This window comes from Indicator indicator, chromosome 15 (assembly GCF_027791375.1).
Source record: "Indicator indicator isolate 239-I01 chromosome 15, UM_Iind_1.1, whole genome shotgun sequence".
In the NCBI taxonomy this organism is placed as follows: domain Eukaryota; kingdom Metazoa; phylum Chordata; class Aves; order Piciformes; family Indicatoridae; genus Indicator; species Indicator indicator.
In genome coordinates, this window is record NC_072024.1 from 23,925,294 (window position 1) to 23,949,279 (window position 23,986).

At 52.2% G+C, this 23,986-nt stretch overlaps 1 protein-coding gene across 1 annotated transcript in view; it reads right to left on the reverse strand.

Annotated features, from left to right (window-relative positions):
• Positions 1–23,986, reverse strand: part of WNT7A (Wnt family member 7A) — an 87,807-nt gene that overhangs the window by 49,137 nt on the left and 14,684 nt on the right. The window contains exon 3 of the mRNA XM_054387249.1: positions 5,233–5,504. Coding sequence (XP_054243224.1) covers positions 5,233–5,504 — 272 coding nt within the window. The remainder of the gene's footprint in view (positions 1–5,232; positions 5,505–23,986) is intronic.

The window sequence follows — 23,986 nt, forward strand, 5'->3', positions numbered from 1 at the left end:
GCGCGGTCGCTGTGGTCTGGGAGTTGTTGGCTCGGTTGACTCCGTACATTTCTGTCTAGGTTCCGACGCGGGTTGCCGTCGGCCTGGGTGATCTTGCCGTGGGCTGTCTGGGGCGCGCCCTGCTGTGTGGAAGGCGGTCTTTCTGCTCCCGCCCCGTGCGTATGGTGCCCCCCGCACCCGCCATCTCTGCGATAATGATGCTCTTGTGCTGGCAACTTCGACTCGGGTCATGAGGCAGGCTGGCCCGCACCCCATAGGGCCAGTTCATCCAGCCCGGCCTTGCTCGGGGCTCGTTCGGGGGGCCGGGGCGCGAGGGGCGATCGGATAGACGCGGCCGCGGCGATAGGTACTGCGCGCACGACATGCCTCTCGGCCTTTGGGCCGCAGTATGCGGGTCGGATGGTCTCTTTAGAGTTTGTCTATGGCGGGGTCCGCCGGTTGATCGTGGAGGAGCGGATGGCTACGAGAGGACGGAGACGGACTTTGTTAAATTTTACAACACACTTTCTCATTAACATTCAGACAAATGGTTTATCTAACTTTGGAATTGTTTCCGCAAGAACCCCACAAACGGAAACAAAGAAAGGAGATTTCAAGAATAAAAACAGAAAGATGTGCCCGACCTTCCCGCTTCTTGGTTCTGCGCCGCGGCCCCCTTCCCTCTCCTGTGTTGCCCCCCAAAAAGCACCCACACCCAATCAAATAAATGTGGGCACCATAGAAAACGACATAAGAGAGCAAGCTCTCAGCGCCGATCGCCACAATACAGGGCGCGCCAGGTCTGGGCTTTCGACACATATGGGGTTCCCCTTTATGCATGTGAGAGAATGACTCTGTGAAAGGTATTAAAGTACCAACGGTCCCGGGGTTGCAGATGATGAAGTTTATATCTACGGTTCTTTATCTTCTCTCGAGATGAAACATTTGGTGGCGCCCCCCTCCGCCTGCCAACTCGCGGCCCCCCCCCCACCCACCCCCACCCCACCCAACGATGGGTGACTAGTGCACTGTTGCCCCAAGGGATTGACCGGGAAAATGGGGGCCGAGCGTGCGCGTATCTTGTGGGGTGTGGTCGTGACGGTCGTCCGGCAGGGTGGCTCGCGTACTACGGCGCGCGGCCGGCTATACCTGTGCTCCTCACTGATTTTGATGCCGCCCATTAGAACCGCCCACAAGTAGCGCAGTGTAGCCTGCTGGGTCTTGTAGTTTCAACTTATACGACTCACCTCGGTTGCCAAAGAAGGGTTTAGTCTTTCGTTGTTTTTGGAAGATACCCTCCCTGTTCGTGAGAGCAGCTGGAGGCTCTCTTTCACGCGCTCTGCTTTTGTTTTGTAAGAGAGAAACGATAGAAACAACGGAGACCTATACTCCAGAGGACTGCGGATGAGTCGGAGGGAGAGTGAAAGGGAGACGCTGGCCTTAGGTTGGCGTTCTTTGGGTGGTGGGACTTGGGAAATGAAGATTTGGGGGATGTATTTTTTTTAGGGGTGGGACGTGTTTAGGCAAGAAGTATGTAAGTATTATAAGTCCTTCCCCATGGAGGTGTGGGGGTAGCGAGCGCCGGGGTTCTCTAGTGCGACTTGTTGAAAAACACTCATTTTGGGAACATGGTGTTTTGCACAGGGATCGCGTTTCGTGGTGGTGTGGCAGGGGGTGGTGTTGCGTCGGGGTTTGGTGCTGGTGGGTCCGGTCTGGCCAGTGCTTGGACTGTGGCCTCAACGTTGCGTGGCGTTGTGTGGTTGTGTACGCACGGTCGTCCGCGGGGGGAGGGATTGATTTGATCCGTTGTTTGATTCTTTTCGCAACCTCGTTGTGCGCGGTGGGCCGTTATGTTGTTCATCTGTTTATTAAGAGCCGCTGACCGAGTTGCCCTCCGGCCCATGCTGGATCTGCGGAGTCGGGCGCAATGAACAGCCGGCGTCTTCTGGCCGCTTCGTCGGTCAGGGGAGGGTTGGGTCGGTTCATAGCTCGAGGGGGGTTGCATCCGGCATTGTGGGATCAATCGATCAGCGCTCTTGGAGCTGTCTGATTGCGAATTGGTGCTTGGTCCACTTACTTTCTTTTGGATGGGGACTGTCTATTTCTCCGTCGCCTCTGTGGGAGGGACTACCTCATAAGTTGTGAACACACGCTCGGGTGCAGTGTGACGCGGACTGCGTTCTGCGGCCTAAGCCTGGTGAGGTAATGTTCGTCTTTTAGCGTGTGATTGGCTTCGTTCTGGTATCCGAGCGTGGGGTGTGGGGGTGGTGTCTGTGTTTGTTCGTTTTATCATTAGGGAGGTTCGTGGCGAGGACTGGACGCGAGGCGTTGAGCGCGGGATGAGTTCCCCCGGCTGGGGCTGTCCGGACGGACCCCACTGGTAGGGTAGCCCTAGAACCTCTCGCGGATGTTGGGCCCGACCTCTGCCCGATAGAGAGGTGACGCATGGGGGGCAGGCTTTATGGGGGAGCATCCGTGACCAGTTATGAGTGACGTGGGTGAGTTGTTTATGCTTTTCCTTGTGGGGGGCGGGGGGGAGGTGCGCGTGTGGAGGTGGCAGCCCACGGAGGTGGATCCGCCTAGCGGTTGTAGTGAATAGTCGGCGACGCCCACCCGGGGCAGAATAAATTGTACTAGGGGCTGCAATCCGGGTCGAGTGTGACAATGCGCGTGGCCGGCTCTAGTGGTGTGGGCAAGGGTTCGTGACCCGTTCAAGAGGCAATAGTCCCGGGGACCTGTACGCAAGGCCCAGCCAACGTCCTCTTTTCCACTAAACCCCCCCATGAGAGGTCAGCTAACAACCAAACATACCCACACCACACACATACCCGACCCATATCTCTAAACCACCTCCCAATGAGTGGTTGTTTGTGGCGGAGTGTGGTCTGGTCGCAATCCCTGGTTGAGTCCTTGAATGGCTCACTTGTGGGCGCGGTGGTGCACAACGTCCTGTGGGTTCCTAGGTACACCTAACCGAGATTTCTTGTGTGGATTCTGGATGGCGCGCAGGGGGACCTGGCTTGGAATTGTATTGGTTTTTATGATGTTAGATTTTGCTGTGGTCACGGGCCCGGCTGAGTTTGTGGGGCGGTGGTCATTTGTGTTTTTTGTGGCGCGTCTCGTAGTGGCTGAACGGTGGGCGGGTAATTCCTAAAGTTTATTCGTGTGGCGGCATAGCGGAGGCCTCAATGGGTCCCCAGCCGGCGGATGGGGGCTGGAGGGCTTGATTCTCGGAGTGGACGGTTAGAGCAGGGGGGGGACTTATGGTGAGGGCGGTCGAACAGGTTGGGTCGTTGGTTGGTGGGGAGGGGATGGAGAGCGAGGGGGGTGAGGGGCGTGGGGGCCGAGGGGGGCAGTACGGTGGATAGGTGGGGGGGGGAGGAGGGTGGAAGAGGTGGCGGGTAGGGGAGTTGGCTGGGGGGTGGATGGGGTGACGCTGTGGAGCAGGGGGCGGAGTGGGTGGGAGGCTGATTAGTTTAGGACTGTTTGGCTAGCGCACTTGGGGTCTTGGACGTGTAGGCCCCGAGGCCATTGACCTTTTGGTGGTAGGTGTATAGTGTTAGTGGGGGAATGGAGTGTGCGACCCACACTCACACTCATCCTTTTCCGTAGTGGTAGGCTTTTCTGCCGGGGACGGTAGGTGTGGAGGGTGCGTCCTGGTGCGTTTTTCGTGATGTTCATATTTGGTTATGGTGATGTTTTTTGTGTTCGGTGTCGGAGGGGCGCGAGCAACCTTTCAGGTGTAGGAGTGTAGGACCCCACCGTTCACCCTGTAGCTCACTTTTGGAGTGATGATAACTGCATGGTGTTTTTGTTTGTGTGTGTAGTTTGTTTGTTTTGTTTTTGTGTTGTTTGTTTGGTGGTATTTAGAGTTTTTTTTTTTAGTTTCATTGCGTTTTCTGGTTTTTGTCGGTGTCGTAGTGCCCGTCTCTCTTGCGGATCGCCTGGTTGGCGAGTTTTCGTTGGTTGAGTTGTGGGGGTTTGGTTAGGTAGGGTTGGGTGATTGATTGGACTTGATGATCTTAGAGGTCTCTTCCAACCTGGTTTGTTCTGTGAGATTCTGTGCTGGGGATGGGGTGGGAACCTTGCTGTGCAAGATGACAAACCACATGCAGAGCAGAGAGTGAGTCAGCCCCTGGGATCCCTGCTGCAGTGTTTTTCTCCTTCTAGAGTTAGTCCTCACACAAAGAGCCAGCTTTCAAGCTTCAAGCTTGAAAATGATCCTTTTGCAAATGAGGGAGAGGTTCATGTCTGAACCTGATGAGGATCCCCTTCTCCCAGAGGGTAGGAGCTTTGTACCATAAGTAGCATTGCACTACCCAGGCAAAATGTCTGTTTGCTTTCTCCTTTTTATAGCTGGAAAGTGAAACGTTTAGACAAATATTTGACAAGCTGATGGTCCAACAAGCTTGTAGAACCTGCAGAGGTGCCTCCTTGTCTGCTGTGAAACCACAGAATCACAGAATGGCAGGGGTTGGAAGGAACCTCTGGAGATCAGCAGGTCTAAGCCCCCTGCCAAAAGCAGGATCACCCAGGGCAGATCACACAGGAACACATCCAGGTTGGCTTTGAAAGTCTTCAGTGAAGGAGACTCCACAACCTCTCTGGGCAGCCTGCTCCAGGCCTCCAGCACCCTCACACCAAAGAAGTTTCTCCTGTTGAAGCGGAACCTCCTGAGTTCCAGCTTGTACCTGTTGTGCCTTGTTGTGGAACCAGGGCAAGGACATTACTGAATACCACAAAAAAAAAGAGCCTGGAACCTTCCTCTTGACCCCCACCCCTCAGCTATTGATAGACATTGATCAGATCCCTCTCAGCCTTCTCTTCTCCAGACTAAACAGCGCCAGGGCTCTCAGTCTCTCTTCATAGCGGAGATGCTCCTTGCGTTTCCCAACTCTATGTGCACACCACTGCCTGTCCTGAAACCCTGTGCCTGCTCCATGCAGAGATGTTCCAATCCCCTTCATCATCCTCACAGCTCTTCCTTGGCCTCTCTCCAGCAGATCCCTGTCCCTCCTGAACAGGGCAACCCAAAACTGGACACAGTATTGCAAGTGTGGTCTCAACAGGGCAGAGTGGAGGGGGAAGAGAACCTCCCTAGCCCTGCTGGCCACACTTTGACTAACGCATGGCAGGATCCCATTGGCCTTCTTGGCTGGCACTAAAAGCTGTGGTTTCCCTGCACTGGACCAGAGCTAAGCCCACCTCTGGGGGGCTGCAGAAGGCCCCTGAGGGTGGGGCAGAGGCACTCACCTTGCGGCCAGCTTCATTGTTGTGCAGGTTCATCAGCGTCCTGGCGTTCTGCTTGATCTCCCGGGCGTCCACGAACACCTTGGCGAAGCCGATGCCGTATCTGATGTCGGCAGAGCAGCCTCCCCACTTCCATCCTTCCTCCTTGTGGTACTGCCCTTGCTTCTCCTTGTCGCAGCCGCAATCGCTGAGGTTGCCCTGCGTGCAGGCGGCGGTGATGGCGTGTGCCACGCCGGCAGCGATGATGGCGTAGGTGAATGCTGCCTCTCTGCTCCCTGCCAGCAAGACAGAGCCGTGAGGAGGGGCTGCAGAGACACCCAGTCTGCACTGGGTGGGAAGGGACCCTCCAAGGGCAGCTTGTCCAACCCCCCCCCTGCAGTCAGCAAGGACACCTCCAACTAGAGCAGGCTGCCCAGGGACACAGCAAGGCTGATCTTGAGTGTCTCCAGGGATGGATCCTCAACCACCTCCCTGGGCAGCCTGTTCCAGTGTCTCCCCAGCCTCATTCTGCAGAATTCCCTGCTGACGTCCAACCTAACTGTGCCCTGCTCCAGAATCAAACCACTGGCCCCTGTCCTATCCCCACAGACCCTTCTGAACAGTCCCTCCCCAGCCTGCCTGTAGCTCCCCTGCAGATATTGCAATGCAGCTCTAAGGTTTCCCTGGAGCCTTCTCTTCTCCAGGCTGAACAGCCCCAACTCTCCCAACCTGTCCCCACAGGGGAGATTCTGCAGCCCTCTGAGCATCTTTGTGGCCTCCTCTGGACCTGCTCCACCAGGTCCATGTCTCTCCTGTGTGGACATTGGTCAGCAAGAGAGAGCCAAAGCCCTGCAGTGCAAACAGCAGACTGCTATTTTTAGCAGGGCTGTAAACCTGCAGGCATAAGCAGGTCTCTTCTCTTGGAGGTATTGATCTGTGTGGATGTTCCCCCTCTGAAAAGAGCTATCCAGGAGGTAGGAGGACATAAAGTCTTCTGTAGGCAACTTCAGACATGTATTTCCAGATGACGTTGGGAAAGCCTAACTAAAGATTTTTGTCTTGCAGAAGAGTGGGGTGGAAAATGCAAATGTTCTGGTTTAAAAAAGGGGGGAAACAATTATTAAATTGAATTAAAATTTAAAAGATAAAAGTAAAAAATTAAAATAAAGCAGGAAAATAAAATACAAAAGGAAAAGCAAAAAAACCCAGAAAATAAAATAAAATAGAAAATAAAATGATGCAAAAAAATAAAACACGACAGCCAAACAAAAGGAAATAAATAGCATAGGATAAAATAATTTTAAAATAAAAGAAAATTAAAAGAAAATTTAAATTATGAATGAAATTTTAAAAAAACCAGTAAAAAAATAAAATAAATAAATTAAAATATTGGAAAATTAAAGCAAAAATGAAGCTAAAAATTAAAGCAAAAATGAAAGTAAAAATTAAAGTAAAATAAAATTAAAAAACAAAAGAAAATAAAATTAACATGTTAACATATTAAAATAATAATTATATGTATTATATTATGTTAATATATATTAAAATAACATAAAAGTTAAATTAAAATAAAACAGTAAAACAAAAGAAAAGAAATATTAAAAATAGTTAAAAATAAAATAAAAGTTTAAATTAAAAATCAACTTTTAAATCTAATTAAATTAAATTTTAATTAATTAAATTAAATTAAATGAAACTAAATGAAATGAAATGAAATGAAATGAAATGAAAATGTATTAAATTAAATTAATAAATAAATTTAAAATTAACATTAAAATAAAATAAATAATGAAATTAAATACAAAATAAATAAAACAAAACAAAATAAAGTAATATAAAATAAAATAGAAGAAAATAAGATAAAATTAAATGAAAATAGGAGGAATTGGGGATGAAATTGTTTGAGTATCCCTACTCCCCTTTTGAAAAATTCAGCTTAGTGTTGGGATTTCATTCAGGAATTTAACTACACAGAAAAGTCTTTTCAGAGGACAACAACCTCTGTTTAGAGCCTTAGCCTGAAAACATTTTTCCTGCACTGGAACATTTCATTCAGGTTGTAGATGTCACCAAGTTCCCAGCAGGGACATTTGTGCAACCTCAGTGAAGTATCAGTTGGAGTTTGGGTGTCAGCATTTCACACAGGAGGGAAGAAAACTCCTGGCTCATGGTAGGTACAATGGCAAAGGCAAAGGGAAGCAACAGCCTCACCAGAGGGCTGTGGGGAGGAGGTGATGCAAAATATTGCATGGCTGTAATGTGAGGCTGCTGCTTGTTTGAGGGGAATCCTTCTGAAAAGGCCTTGGGGGCGCTGGTGGAGGAGAAGCTCAGCAGGAGCCAGCAGTGAGCACTTGCAGCCCAGAGAGCCAAGCAGAGCCTGGGCTGCAGCAAGAGAAGTGTGGCCAGCAGGGCCAGGGAGGGGATTCTCCCCCTCTGCTCCACTCTGCTCAGACCACACCTGGAGCTCTGGGTCCAGTTCTGGAGCCTCTGTTCCAGGAAGGATCTGGAGGTGCTGGAAGGTGTCCAGAGAAGGGCCACAAGGATGAGCAGAGGGCTGGAGCTGCTCTGCTCTGGAGACAGACTGAGAGAGTTGGGGTTGTGCAGTCTGGAGAAGAGAAGGCTCCCAGGAGACCTTCTTGTGGCCTTGCAGGATCTGAAGGGGGCTCCAAGAAATCTGGGGAGGGACTTTTGAGGGTGTCAGGGAGTGACAGGACTGGGGGGAATGGAGCAAAACTAGGAGTGAGGAGATTCAGATTTAAATGTGAGGAAGAAGTTGTTCCCCATGAGGGTGGTGAGAGACTGGCAGAGGTTGCCCAGGGAGGTGGTGGAAGCCTCATCCCTGGAGGTTTTTGCAGCCAGGCTGGATGTGGCTGTGAGCAACCTGCTGTGGTGTGAGGTGTCCCTGCCCATGGCAGGGGGGTTGGAACTGGCTGAGCCTTGAGGTCCCTTCCAACCCTGACAATTCTGTGAGTCTGTGGTTCCAGGCATGGGGCATCTCCCACCTCTTTGGGATGGTGACTCACCACCCTCAGTGGTCTTCAGTAGAACTTCAGTTTAACTGACCTCAAGGTCAGTTCCTCAAGACAAACCAACAAATTCCGTTACCTAATTCACCTTTTTGAAGCTCTCTTGCATTCTAGTGTGTGGATTTCCCATGTGAGCTGCAAGGCTTTGGGAAGTGGTTCTGCTGAGACAGGGCCCCCTCAAAACCCATGGAGGTTTGCACAGGTTGCTCACATCTATCACACAGCTCTTGGATCTCCCAGACTAAGAGCTCAGCCCTACTCCTGTTTCTCCAGTGACAAAATACAGCCTTGCATCAACAGAATCAGAATCAGGCTCTTAATTAAGAGAAGGCAGATGGAAAGCTCAGCTTCCCATCTCACCAGTTAAGCTCTGGCAGCACCCAGCTGCTGCCAATAGCTGATTCTGTATCAAACAAAAACATTTCTTCTCTTTATTGGATAGCAGACACACACAAAAAAACCATCACTGGGAGAAGAAATCTTCCAAGCTCTGCTACCTCCCTTTCACACACACGGTCCAGATTCCTCTTCTCACTAAATGGTTCTTTTAAGGACAAACATTCACTTCCTTATGGCCAGGAAACTCAAAGGAGGCATATTAAAACATCTATTAGCAGGCAGCTTCGTACCCTTTTGCCAGCAAAGGCACTGCTCCACAGAATCACAGAAACACTCAGGTTGGAACAGACCCTCAGGATCACCAAGTCCAACCCAGAACCCTACTCTGCAAGGTTCACCCCCAAACCAGAGCCCCAAGCACCACATCCAAACCACCTTGAAACACAGCCAGGCTTGGGGACTCCACCACCTCCCTGGGCAGCACATTCCAATCCCTGACCACTCTTGCTGGGAAAAAGGTTTCCTATTGTCCAGTCTAAACCTACACAGCTGCAGCTTGAGGCCATTCCCTCTTGTTCCATCACTAATGACCTGTGAGAAGAGACCAGCACCAACCTCTGCACAACCTCCTTTCAGGGAGCTGTAGAGAGCCAGGAGGTCTCCCCTCAGCCTCCTCTTTCTCACACTAACCATCCCCAGCTCCTTCAGTTGCTCCTCACAAGATTTATTCTCCAGGCCCTTCACAGCTTCCTTGCCCTCCTCTGCCCTGGCTCCAGCACCTCCACATCTCTCTGGGATTGAGGTGCCCAAACCTGGACACAGCACTCCAGGTGTGGCCTCCCCAGAGCTGAGTCCCAGGAGGCAATCCCTGCCCTGCTCCTGCTGGACACAGGAGACTGCTCCATGCTACCTCTGCTGAGGAGTTTGTAACCCTCCTCAAAGGATTTCTTGTTTTCCCCTTACTTAAAAAAGAAAAAAAAAACCAAAACTCATTAAATGTTGAGTTGTTATGAGTGTGGACTTTGTAGATGAGAATTTTTAGAACTCCTACAGAAAATGTGAGTGCTGGACAGAAATCCCAGGCTCTGCTTCCATTTGGAGCTCTACTCTCACAACCTCTGTGCATGGGGAGACTGGAGGGGGCAGGTGGAAGTGGAGTCAGTCCACAAGGACCAGCCAGGGCACATTTCCAGGCCCTCCTCCAGTTTATCCTCATCAATATCTTCACTATTTTAAGTATAACACTGTGGAAAATGCACTGGTGAGCAAGGGAAGGTACAATAAGGAGCCCCAGTTTCTCCACTTAGAGGGGAGCAACCATCACAGCAGATTTCTGTTTCATGAAGCAGTACATGGGCCAGCATCAAAACCCCATTTAGAGCTGAAATGTCTGAGTTTCCTTTGGCTGGATGATTTCTGACCAAGCACAAGCTCTTGTCAAGGTCTATAACACAACCCAGCATGGGAGCATTTTAATCTGACACCCCTTTGGAAAGACAGAGCAGCCCTTTTGCTTCTCAGGGGGGTGAAAAACACAAGGCAGAGAGTGAGCAGGATCAGAATCCAGCATCAAGCTGGATCATAGTCTCACAGTCTCACAGTATAGCAGAGGTTGGAAGAGACCTCAAGAGGTCATCAGGTCCAACCCCCCTGCCAGAGCAGCATCACCCAGAGCAGTCTGCACAGGAATGCATCCAGGTGGGGTTGGAAAGGCTCCACAGAAGGAGACTCCACAACCCCCCTGGGCAGCCTGCTCCAGGGCTCCAGCACCCTCACACCAAAGAACTTTCTCCTCATGTTGAGCTGAAATCTTCTATGTTCAAGTTTGAATCCATTGCTCCTTGGCTTATCACTGTGCACCACCCAAAAGAGCCTGGCCCCCTCCCCTTGACCCCCACCCCTCAGCTATTGATAGACATTGATCAGATCCCTCTCAGCCTTCTCCTCTCCACACTAAACAGCCCCAGGGCTCTCAGTCTCTCTCCACAGGGGAGATGCTCAAGTCCCCTAAGCATCCTCCTGGCTCTCCCTTGGACTCTCTCCAGCAGGTCTCTGTCTCTCTTGAACTGGGGAGCCCCAAACTGGACACAGGATTGCAGCTGTGGTCTCAGCAGGGCAGAGCAGAGTGGGAGCAGAACCTCCCCAGCCCTGCTGGACACATTTATTGATGCCCCCCAGGATCCCATTGGCTCTCTTGGCCACAAGGGCACATTGCTGTCCCCTGCAGAACTTGCTGCCCACCAGCACTCCAAGGTCTTTCTCTGTGGAGCTGCACTCAGGCAGGGCAGCCTCTAACCTGTCCTGGTGCCTGCTGTTGTTCCTCCCCAGCTGCAGGACCCTGCACTTGTCCTTATTGAACTCCATGAGGTTTGCCTGCACTCAGCTCTCAGGCTGTCCAGGTCATGCTGGATGGCAGCACAGCCTGAGGGGTGTCAGCCACCCCCCAGTTTTGATCATAAAATCATAAAATACAATACAGAAGTTATTTTGTGAGTTTGTCTGGTCTGGGCAGTGTGGTAGTTTTAGGCTGTACCTAGAACATTTTCCACAGCTCTTGAACAGAAAGCAGTAGTCTGTAACTAAATTGCCATTGGGTGTAAAAGGGAAAATGATGCTAAGGTCTAAATAATCCTTTTGGACAGGTAACAAGCATCAAGTTAGATCTGGAAAGTAACTTTCTGTCTTTTCAGCTTCCTTGCTCTGGCAGATACTGACTTGTGCTTCTTGCTGGCTGTGCTGACCTTGAATGTGTTCTTGTGGTTAAGCACTAAGAGTAACTCTCTGCTCTCTCTCTTGTCCACTGTACAAGGGGGAGGGAAGGGAGAAGGGAGGGGGAAACTATTAGTAGCCCCCTGGTGTTGTCCAGGGGGGTTCTTGTGTTTATAAACTGTAAATAGATGTAAATATTGTCTATTTTGTACATAGTCATTGCATTCCATGCTTTAGATTGTAGTTTTGCTTGCGAATACAGCTTCCAGGCTTGGACAGACTGAGAGCTGGGCACAGAGGAACCAGATGAGGTTCAACAAGGAGAAGTGCAGAGTGCTGCACCTGGGGAGAAAGAATAAACTGCAGCAGGACAGGTTGGGAGGGGATCTGCTGGAGAGCAGCCCCAAGGAGAAGGAGCTGGGAGTGCTGGTGGGCAGCAAGTTCTGCATGGGACAGCAATGTGCCCTGGGGGACAAGAAGGCCAAGGGGGTCCTGGGCTGCATTCAGAGGAGTGTGGCCAGCAGAGCCAGGGAGGTTCTTCTCCCCCTCTACTCTGCCCTGGTGAGACCTCATCTTGAGTACTGCCTTCAGTTCTGGGCTCCCCAGTTCCAGAGGGACAGGGACCTGCTGGAGAGAGTCCAACAGAGGGCTCCAAGGATGCTGAAGGGACTGGAGCACTGCCTGGGGAGGAGAGGCTGAGGGACCTGGGGGTGTTCAGTCTGGAAAAGAGATGACTGAGAGGGGATTTAATAAATGGTTATAAAATCTGAGGGCTGGGGGTCAGGAGGGAGGGGACAGCCTCTGCTCACTTTCTCCCTGGGATAGGACAAGGAGCAATGGATGGAAACTCCATCACAGGAGGTTCCACCTCAACATGAGGAGGAACTTCTTGACTGTAAGGGTCCCAGAGCCCTGGAACAGGCTGCCCAGAGAGGTTGTGGAGTCTCCTTGTCTGGAGCCTTTGCAGCCCTGTCTGGATGTGTTCCTGTGTGACCTGTGCTGGATTCTCTGGTCCTGCTCTGGCAGGAGGGTTGGACTGGAAGATCTCTTTGGGTCCCTTCCAACCCCTGACATCCTGTGATCCCGTGATTTGCTTTCAGCTGAGCTGGTCTGGCAATTTTCTGTGGGGGGAGTAGTTCCAACCCACCACAGGGGGGGAAAAGTTCAGCAGCTTTTCAAACGTGAAAGAGATGTCAAGGTAAATAAAGCCAGAGGCTGGAAGGATTGATCCAGGTAGGAAGCACCTTGGGACTTGTGCAGTATTTACCAAGTGGCACAGGCTTGTCCTGTCTGCAACCAAAGCAGCCTTGATTTCCATAAATTATTCACTTTTGCAGCTACATTACCCTGGTCTGGCTCACACAAGTGTCAGCAACAGGGCAGGGAGAGATTTAGTTCAGTTTGAGCCTCTGGAGATAATAAATCTTGTGAGGAGAGACTGAAGGAGCTGGGGATGGTTAGTGTGAAACAGAGGAGGCTGAGGGGAGACCTCCTGGCTCTCTACAGTTCCCCCAAAGGAGGTTGTGCAGAGGTTGGTGCTGGTCTCTTCTCACAGGTAATTAGTGACAGAACAAGAGGGAAGGGCCTCAAGCTGCAGCAGGGTAGGTTTAGGCTGGACAGTAGGAAACCTTTTTCCCAGCAAGAGTGGTCAGGGATTGGAATGTGCTGGCCAGGGAGGTGGTGGAGTCCCCAAGCCTGGCTGTGTTTCAAGGTGGTTTGGCTGTGGTGCTTGGGGCTCTGGTTTAGGGGTGAGCCTTGCAGAGTAGGGTTCTGGGTTGGACTTGGTGATGCTGAGGGTCTGTTCCAACCTGAGTGTTTCTGTGACTCTGTGTGCCAGCACTTTATCTATCAGAACAGTGCAGCAGGGTGCAAGAAGCAGGTGGGATACCATGAGTCCCAGCATCTCCCTGCCACTTTACACAGTGGTTATTACTTCTCTACTTCTGATGCCAGCAGAGAGTTGAAATGCCCAGAAGATCTCAGAGAAAAAAACACAACGACCAAACACTAAGAAGCTCTCGGGCAGCTGCTCCTCTCAGGCAGTGCTTTGATTCCTCTGAGCTTCTGTTGATGCTCCAGAGCAGGCTGACTGAGGAAGGACCCTGCTGTCCATCCTGGCTAATCTCAAAACACTGAGAGGTTGCAAGGGACAACCTCATCACTTCTGGGTTCACAGAGATGATCGGTTTGGGAAATGACCTGTTGAGATCCTCCTTCTGTTCTTGTTTACTTTTCCACTCTGGCACTTTTAGGCAGATGCCTAGGAAAATTGTCCACAGATTGAGTGGGAAAGTGGTAGAATGTAAAGGAATGACCATTGGATGCAAAAGGGAAAATGATAATAAGGTCTAAACAATCCCAGTGGTCTGACAGCTAACACAAAGTTAGTTGTGTGAACTATTTTGTCTCTTTCTTGGCTTCTTTCCTTTAGCAGACACCAGCTGGTGGCTGTTGCTGACCTTGGCTGCATTCTTGTTGTGGCTAAGTACTAACAAGCTACTCTCTGCTCTCTTTTTCCCTTGTATAGAGTGGGGGAACGGAGGAGGGAGGAGGAAGATGTTGGTAACCTCCTGGTTTGGTCCAGGGAGGGTTCTTGTGTTGTTTATAAATTGTGAATATATGTAAATATTGTATAGTCTGCACATATTAGAATCATAGGATCATAGAATTGTCAGGGCTGGAAGGGACCTCAAGGCTCATCCAGTTCCCAGAGGGCAGGGACACCTCACACTCCAGCAGGTTGCTCACAGCCACATCCAGCCTGGATGCAAAAACCTCCAGGGATGAGGCTTCCACCACCTCCCTGGGCAACCTCTGCCAGTCTCTCACCACCCTCATGGGGAACAACTTCTTCCTAACATCCAATCTGAATCTCCCCATTTCTATTTTTTTTCCATTCCCCCCAGTCCTATCACTCCCTGACACCCTAAGAAGTCCCTCCCCTTCACTGCATTTCAACTTTCTGGATTGTAGTTTTGCTTGCACATAGAGCTTCACTTGCTTCCAGCTGAGCTGGCCTGGCAAAGGTTTCTTTTAGGGGTAATTTCAACTCACCCCATCAACAGACATATTCTAAGAGCATCTGACAGCCAGCACAGACCTGTGCCTTGCTCTCCCTCTGAAAATTCAGCAGTAAAACCTTCAGGATTTGAATATTAGAGCAAAGGTCTCTCTTTGATAGCAACACAACACTGAGACTCTTGGATTTACTTGAAGCTGCAGGTGGTGGTGAGAGCAGCATCACAAAATAGGTGGGAACTTCTGGTTCAAGGAGGACAAACAATGTTCACAGAATCAATCAGGTTGGAAAAGACCTCAGAGATCATCAAGTCCAACCTATTACCTAATCCCTAACACCTCCTGACAACTAAACCATGGCTCCAAGTGCCACATCCAAGCTTGTTTTGAACACCTCCAGGGATGGTGACTCCACCACCTCCCTGGGCAGCACATCCCAATGGCCAATCTCTCTTTCTGTGAAGAACTTTCTCCTAACATCCAGCCTAGACCTCCCCTGCACAGCTTGAGACTGTGTCCCCTCCTTCTGCTGCTGGGTGCCTGGGAGAAGAGACCAACCCCCACCTGGCTACAACCTCCCTTCAGGGAGTTGTAGACAGCAATGAGGTCTGCCCTGAGCCTCCTCTTCTCCAGGCTGAACACCCCCAGCTCCCTCAGCCTCTCCTCACAGGGCTGTGCTACCTCTCTTCATAGGGTTGTTGGGAGGTAGGGTACAAAATACAGGGTAAAGAAAGAAGAGAAATGGCAGCAATGAATCAGAGCATGTGAGACCTCTAGAGCCCACTTGGGCTGAGGACCAGAACAAGCAAAACACTTCTCCTAGCAAAAACAGATAGAGGCATAGAATCAAGGAGCAGAACTGGGACCAGTTCTACTCAACATCTTTATTGATGACCTGTGTGGTGCAGCAGACAGGCTGGAGGGAAGGGATCCATCCAGAGGGACCTGGACAGGCTGGAGGGAAGGGATCCATCCAGAGGGACCTGGACAGGCTGCAGAGCTGGGCACAAGCCAACCTCAGGAGGTTCAACAAGACCAAGGGAAAGGTCCTGCAGCTGGGTCGAGGCAATCCCAAGCACAAATCCAGGCTGGGCAGGGACTGGCTGGAGAGCAGCCCTGAGGAGAGGGACTTGGGGGTGCTGGGGGAGGAGAAGCTCAGCAGGAGCCAGCAGTGAGCACTTGCAGCCCAGAGAGCCAAGCAGAGCCTGGGCTGCAGCAAGAGAAGTGTGGCCAGCAGGGCCAGGGAGGGGATTCTCCCCCTCTGCTCCACTCTGCTCAGACCACACCTGGAGCTCTGTGTCCAGGTCTGGAGCCTCTGTCCAAGAGGGATATGGACATGCTGTGAGAGAAGGGCCATGAGGATGAGCAGAGGGCTGGAGCACCTCTCCTATGAGGAGAGACTGGAAGAGTTAGGGTTGTGCAGTGTGGAGAAGAGAAGGCTCTGAGGTGCCCTTCTTGTGGCCTTCCAGGACCTGAAGGGGGCTACAAGAAAGCTGGGGAGGGACTTTTGAGGGTGTCAGGGAGTGATAGGACTGGGGGGGGGGGGGGAGGAATAAAGCTGAAAGTGGGGAGATTCAGACTGGACATGAGGAAGAAGTTCTTCCCCATGAGAGTGGTGAGAGCCTGGAATGGGTTGTGCAGGGAGGTGGTTGAGGCCCCATCCCTGGAGGTGTTTAAGGCCAGGCTGGATGAGGCTCTGGCCAGCCTGCTGTAGTGTGAGGTGTCCCTGCCCATGGCAGGGGGGTTGGAACTGGATGAGCCTTGAGGTCCCTTCTGACCCTGACTGATTGTAGGATTCTGTTATGACCTAGATGAAGGGATCGAATCAGCCATTAGGAAATTTGTGGCTGACACCAAGTTGAGAGGCAGTGTGGATCTCCTGGAGGGTAGGAGGATGCTGCAGAGGGACCTGGCCAGGCTGGGTCAGTGGGCTGAGGCCAGTGGGATGAGGTTCAACAAGGCCAAGTACAGTGTCCTACACCTTAGCTACAATCACCTCATGCAGCACTACAGACTGGGGGTGAGTGGCTGGAGAGCAGCCTGGCAGAGAGGGACCTGGCAGTGCTGGGTGACAGCAGCTGAACATGAGCCAGCAGTGTGCCCTGGGGGCATGGAAGGCCAATGTCATCATGGCTGGTACAGGAACAGTGTGGCCAGCAGCACAGGGATGTGATTCTGCCCTGTACTTGGCACTGGTGAGACCTCACCTGGAGCTGGGTGTGCAGCTCTGGGCCCTCACTGCAAGAAAGATCTGGAGGTGCTGGAGCAGGTGCAGAGGAGAGCAACAAGGCTGGGGAAGGGACTGGAGGGAAAGGCTGATGAGGAGAAGCTGAGGGAGCTGGGGGTGTTCAGCCTGGAGAAGAGGAGGCTCAGGGGGGACCTTGTCACTCTCTACAACTCCCTGAAGGGAAGGTGCAGTAAGGTGGGGGTCAGGCTCTGCTCCCAGGCAGCTTGTGACAGGACAAGAGGGCAGAGCCTGAAGCTCTGCCAGGGGAGGTTTAGGTTGAATGTTAGGAAGCAATTCCTCATGGGAAGGGGAATTACAGACTGAAATGGACTGCCCAGGGAGGTGGTGGAGTCACCATCCCTGGAGGTGTTTAAGGCAAGATTGGACCATGCCACTTGGTGGCATGGTTCAGCTGATGTGGTGGTGTTAGGTCATAGGCTGGGCTGGATGATCTCAGAAGTCTTTTCCAGCCTCAACAATTCTGTGAGTCTGTAATTGTTTGGGTTAGAAAAGCCTCCTAAGATCATTGAGTCCAACCATCAACCTGACACCACCACAGCCACTAAGCCATGTCCCAAAGCACCACAGCCACACGTCTCTAGATAGTCAGTGGCTTGATGGCAAGGTCAAGGATTTCACTCTTCTGTGTGACTGCAAGAGTGTGGAAAAGCCTCCTCTGCACTCATCACCTCCTTTAGGTGGCCAGAAAGATTAGCCAGGAGCTGGAAGAGCAAAGTGGTCTCTTGGGAGCTGAAATGACACTTGGAGAGGGTTTACAGAAGAGGTGCCCTTTGGCAGGAGCTACTCAAACTGCCTCTTGGACAACTCCCTCAGGCACTCACTAGAAGCATTGTGTGGAGACCCAGCAATTAAATCTGCATTGCAATGAATTCCAACTGAATCCAGCTTTAAGCTGAAATCTGGACCTAAACCTGTGATTTCTAATATTTAAATATTTGAGAAGGGGAAAAAAGTAAAGATATCATTCCAAAAATACCTCTACTGGAGAGATCAGTTATGAGTCTATGATCTGTGAGGAGGGTTGGTGCAAACTGTGATCACAGCTGCTGGCTCAACTCAGGAACCTTTTGTGAAGGCTATTCCAGCCTGTGGCTTTCACACAGGACCACTTCTGGTGAGTGAACTGGCAAAGGAAAGCAAGCTTGAGACCTACACAAGTTGTGGAGAGAGGTGGAAAGCTAACCACACGTGTGCCAGCACTGCAAGCTGTCCTTTGGGCTCCATGATCATGGAATCATACAACCAGCACCAAGTCCAACCTGCCACCCAGCACTAGACCATGTCCCCAAGTGCCACATTTCCTTGGGTTTTAGAATCATAGAATCAGGCAGGGTTGGAAGGGACCTCAAGGCTCATCCAGTTCCAACCCCCCTGCCATGGGCAGGGACACCTCACACTACATCAGGCTGGCCAGAGCCTCATCCAGCCTGGCCTTAAACACCTCCAGGGATGGGGCCTCAACCACCTCCCTGGACAACCCATTCCAGGCTCTCACCACTCTCATGGGGAAGAACTTCTTCCTCATGTCCAGTCTGACTCTCCCCACTTCCAGCTTTGTCCCATTCCCCCCAGTCCTGTCACTACCTGGTAGCCTAAAAAGTTCCTCCCCAGCTTTCTTGTAGCCTCCTTCAGATCCTGCAAGGCCACAAGAAGGTCACCTCAGAGCCTTCTCTTCTCCAGACTGAACAACCCCAACTCTTTCAGTCTGTCCTCATAGCAGAGCAGCTCCAGCCCTCTGCTCATCCTCGTGGCCCTTCTCTGGACACCTTCCAGCACCTCCAGATCCCTCTTGGAACAGAGGCTCCAGAACTGGACCCAGAGCTCCAGGTGTGGTCTCAGCAGAGTGGAGCAGAGGGGGAGAATCCCCTCCCTGGCCCTGCTGGCCACACTTCTCTTGCTGCAGCCCAGGCTCTGCTTGGCTCTCTGGGCTGCAAGTGCTCACTGCTGGCTCCTGCTGAGCTTCTCCTCCACCAGCACCCCCAAGTCCCTCTCCTCAGGGCTGCTCTCCAGCCAGTCCTTGCCCAGCCTGGATTTGTGCTTGGGATTGCCCTGACCCAGCTGCAGGACCTTGCCCTTGGTCTTGTTGACCCTCCTGAGGTTGGCTTGTGCCCAGCTCTGCAGCCTGTCCAGGTCCCTCTGGATGGATCCCTTCCCTCCAGCCTGTCTGCTGCACCACACAGCTTGGTGTCAGCAGCAAACCTGCTGAGGGTGCACTCAATGCCTCTGTCCATGGCACCAACAAAGATGTTGAACAAGCCTGGTCCCAGGACTGATCCCTGAGGGACTCTGTTTTGAACATCTCCTTTTTATTTTGAGCATCCCTGGGGATGGTGACTCCACCACCTTCCTCTTCCAATGCCTCATGACATGTTCTGCTCCTTGTCTCAAATCACCAAAGGCTGAACACATGCCGGAGCTCAGCTCCAAGCCTTAGAGACTTCAGAAATGGGCTTGGCAGTCCTTCAGAAGTTGCTTTGGTCCTTTGCAAGGGTGGTGCTCTGAAAGTGGGATTTAAGCATTCCCAGCAGGAACCACCACAGGAACTTTAGGGATGGCCAAACAAGATGTAGGTGGGGAGCAGGGAGCTCCCCCCTGCCCCTGACCCCAGCAGTGCCATCCCTCAGCACCCAGCCTGGCAATGGGGTGTGGGCACATTTGTCAGCCTGGTTCTGCTCCTCCAGCCAGACCTGGAGCTGTCCTCAGCCTGGCTCTGCTCCTCCACCCTCACCTGGGGCTGTCCTCAGCCTGGCTCTGCTCCTCCACCCTCACCTGGGGCTGTCCTCAGCCTGGCTCTGCTCCTCCACCCTCACCTGGGGCTGTCCTCAGCCTGGCTCTGCTCCTCCACCCTCACCTGGAGCTGTCCTCAGCCTGGTTCTGCTCCTCCACCCTCACCTGGAGCTGTCCTCAGCCTGGCTCTGCTCCTCCACCCTCACCTGGGGCTGTCCTCAGCCTGGCTCTGCTCCTCCACCCTCACCTGGGGCTGTCCTCAGCCTGGCTCTGCTCCTCCACCCTCACCTGGGGCTGTCCTCAGCCTGTACAAGTGCTTCAGTGCTGTTTGAGCACAGAGGCTCTCTCCTGTGCTGGACTTAAACCTCTCCCTGCTCTTTCTGTTTGTTGCTGGCCTTCAGCAGTGCCTGCTGTGTGTTGCAGCTCCATTTGCTCTGATGGCAGAGATCTTGGCATTTATGGCTCCCAGTGTTCCTGCACCTCCACTCTGTTGATGCAAATCATCCCCCAAAACCCTTCAGCCTTCAGCACATCAGACCCTTTGCTGGGGAGCACTTGGCAATCCCAAGCAGCCTTTGACTTGGTCTCTGAGCATCCAACCACCACCACCAGAGTGTCAGGTGTCACAGAGGGAAACCCTCAGCTTGTCACAGCAAGTCCAGACAGAAACACAACCAGCACAGGGGACACTGGTCAGGATTAGCTACAACTCCTGCACTCCTGGGAGCACCAAGCCTGCAAACCCTCACATGCAAATCTCTGCTGTGGTGCAGGACTGGCTGTGAGCCTGGGCTGTGGCTGAGCAGCAAGAGCAGCAGCAGCAGCAGCCTGTGTCCCAGTCTGGGTGTAAGGGAGCTGGGTTGCTAGGGTTTGGTAAGTTTAACCTCAAACTGATGAGAAATCTTAGAACTGTTGAGGTTGGAAGAGACCTTAGAGACCATCAGGTCCAACCACTTGTCTAGAGCTCACAGTCCCACCACTGCCACCAAGCCATGTCCCTGAGCACAGCTGTCAGAACACCTCCAGGGGTGGTGACTCTACCACCTCCCTGGGCAGCCTGCTCCAACACCTGAGAACCCTTCCTGGGTGGAAATGTTTCCTAAATATCCAATCTACACCTCCTTTGGGACAACTTGAGACCATTCCCTCCTGTCCTGTCATTTAATCACAGAATCATAGAATCAACCAGGTTGGAAGAGACCTCCAAGATCCTCCAGTCCAACCTATCCCCCAGCCCTATCCAATCAACCAGACCATGGCACTGAGTGCCTCATCCAGGCTTCTCTTGAACATCTCCAGGGATGGGGACTCCACCACCTCCCTGGGCAGCACATCCCAATGGCAAATCTCTCTCTGTGAAGAACTTTCTCCTCACCTCCAGCCTAAACTTCCCCTGGCACAGCTTGAGACTGTGTCCTCTTGTTCTGGTGCTGGGTGCCTGGGAGAAGAGCCCAACCCCCACCTGGCTGCAGCCTCCCTTCAGGGAGTTGTAGACAGCAATGAGGTCTGCCCTGAGCCTCCTCTTCTCCAGGCTGAACACCCCCAGCTCCCTCAGCCTCTCCTCACAGGGCTGTGCTCCAGACCCCTCCCCAGCCTTGCTGCCCTTCTCTGGACACATTCCAGTCCCTCAACATCTCTCTTGAACTGAGGAGCCCAGAACTGGACACAGCACTCAAGGTGTGGCCTGAGCAGTGCTGAGCACAGGGCAGAATAACCTCCCTGTTCCTGCTGGCCACACTATTCCTGATGCAGGCCAGGATGCCATTGGCTCTCCTGGCCACCTGGGCACACTGCTGGCTCCTGTTCAGCTACTCTCAACCAGCACCCCCAGGTCCCTCTCTGCCTGGCTGCTCTCAGCCACTCTGTCCCCAGCCTGTAGTGCTGCTTGGGGTTGTTGTGGCCAAAGTGTAGAACCCTGCACTGGGACTTGTTGAATCTCATCCCATTGGCCTCTGCCCACCCAGCCAGCCTCTCCAGGTTCCTCTGCAGGGCCCTCCTACCCTCCAACAGATCCACACCTGCTCCTAGCTTGGTGTCATCTGCAAACTTACTGATGACAGACTCAATCCCCTCCTCCAGATCATCAATAAAGATATTGAACAGGATGGGACCCAGCACTGATCCCTGGGGGACACCACTAGTGCCTGGCCCCCAACTGGATGTGGCACCATTCACCACCACTCTCTGGGGCTGGCCCTCCAGCCAGTTCTTGACCCATTGCAGAGTGAATCTGTCCAAACCACTTGTTCCATGTGAGAAAAGATCAGTGCCCACCTTGCTCCAAACCTCCTTTTCAGTAGTTTGAGATGAGGTCCCCCCTCAGCCTCCTCTTCTGAAGACTAAACCCAGTTCCTTCAGCCATTCACACAAGACTTGTGCTCAAGGCCAGCTTAGTTGCTCCTCCTTGGACACACTCCAGAACCTCAAGGTCTTTCTTGTAGTGAGGAGCCCCAAAACTGAGCCCACCACTCAAGGTGTGGCCTCCCATGAGAACTCAGGTTTAAAAAGAGGCAGAACACCTCCATGTCACATGGGAATCACAGAATCACACAACATTGGAGGTTGGAAGGGACCTCCAGAGATCATCCAGTCCAAGCCCCCTGCAAGAGCAGGGTCATCTAGGGCAGGTCACACAGGAATGCATCCAGGTGGGGATGGAAGGTCTCCAGAGAAGGAGAAGCCTGAAGCCTGCTCCAGGGTTCCGTCACCCTCACACCAAAGAACTTTCTCCTCCTGTTGAGCTGAAACCTTCTATCCTTGTACCCATTGTTCCTTGGCTTATTGCTGTGCACCACCAAAAGAGCCTGGCCCCCTCCCCTCGACCCCCACCCCTCAGCTGTTCATAGAATCATAGAATCAGCCAGGGTTGGGAGGGACCACAAGGATCATCTAGTTCCACCCCCCTGTTTTACACAGAGAAACACAGAGCTGTGCTGATGGCAACAGAACTAACCTTGCAGCAATGAGGCAGGAGCTTTACTCCCCTGTTACTTCAGGAGTCTTAGACACAGTCCCAGCCAGCAGCCCCGTAAGTATCACAAGAGATGCCAGAATTGATTGCAAAGCCTTGGTCTATGCCACACTCATCTTTCTACTCACTCATCCACCCCTTTATTCCTAGCATCCATCTTTCCACTCCTTTATTCATAGAATTATAGAAATCATTGATAGACGTTGATCAGATCCCTCTCAGCCTTCTCCTCTCCAGACCAAACAGCCCCAGGGCTCTCAGTCTCTCTCCACAGGGGAGATGCTCAAGTCCCCTAAGCTCTCCCTTGGACTCTCTCCAGCAGGTCTCTGTATCTCTTGAACTGGGGAGCCCCAAACAGGATTGCAGCTGTGGTCTCAGCAGGACAGAGTAGAGGGGGAGCAGAACCTCCCCAGCCCTGCTGGCCACACTTTTCTTGCTGCCCCCCAGGATCCCATTGGCTCTCTTGGCCACAAGGACACATTGCTGTCCCATGCAGAACTTGCTGCCCACCAGGACACAGGACCCACAGCTGCCAGATGCACAGAGGCTTTGCTTGCAGGACATCAGTGGGTGCTCAGCAGTCTGGTACCTCTTGGGTATGTTTCTCAAGAGCTTGGCCAGCCCTCTCTGCCCCCCCCCCCCTCATAAATTGCCTGAGCTGTGAAATAAAAAAGACTAATTTCTGTTTATCTGCCTGGCAGGGCTGGGTTGCATTTTCTGCTGTTTAAAGCCAAGGGGTCAGAGAGGGAGTTATCTGCAGTGACAGGAGCTGAAATATGATGGGGGGAAACATAAAGATGGGAAACACAAGGTGCTGTGCCAATTATGTGCCATACCTAACATTACTTCACATCTCTCTATTGAGGTCATAACTCAGAGGTAGGAAAAGCAGAGAACTCATCCTCTGCCTGCTCTGGGCTGTGCCTCCTCCTTCCCACACATGGGCTTGCAGCTTCTCTTTGTTTCTCTCTTTCTTTAACCAGGCATAAAAATGGTAGCTTAAAAGAAAAAAATCCTTGAAGTATCCCTCTCCTAATTTTTTATTCACACTTCACTCCTGGTTGAGAATTTTGAGGGATTTGGTGCCTTCAAGCATTCCACTGGCTTGAAAAGAAAAGGCCAGCTCTCTGTCAACTGGCAGCCAGGTTCTCTGCAAATGTTGCTACCCACACATGAAATTACTTACTCTGGGGAGAATTGGAGACTCTGGAGGTTTAGTTCCTGCTACTTTCATCACCTGAGAAATTCAGGGATTCATAGAATGGGTTGGAAGGGACCGTAAAGATTATCCAGTTCCAACCCCCTGCCATGGGCAGGGACACTTCCCACCAGCCCAGCTTGCTCAAGGCCTCATCCAGCCTGGCCTTGAACACCTCCAGGACATCCACAGCCTCCCTGGGCAACCTATTCCAGGGCCTTCCCACCCTCGCTGAAAAGAATTTCTTCCTCATCTCCAGTCTCAATCTCCCCTCTCCCAGCTCAAAGCCATTGTCCCTCATCCTGGCACTCCAGGCCCTTGTCCAAAGTCCCTCCCCAGCTCTCCTGGAGCCCCTTCAGGCACTGGAAAGTTGCTCTAAGGTCTCCCTGCAGCCTTCTCTTCTCCAGGCTGAGCAGCCCCAACTCTCTCAGCCTGTCCCCACATGAGGGGTGCTCCAGCCCTGTGACCATCTCCAGTCTCAACCTCCCCTCTCCCAGCTCACAGCCATTGCCCCTCGTCCTGTCACTCCCAAGCCCTTGGCA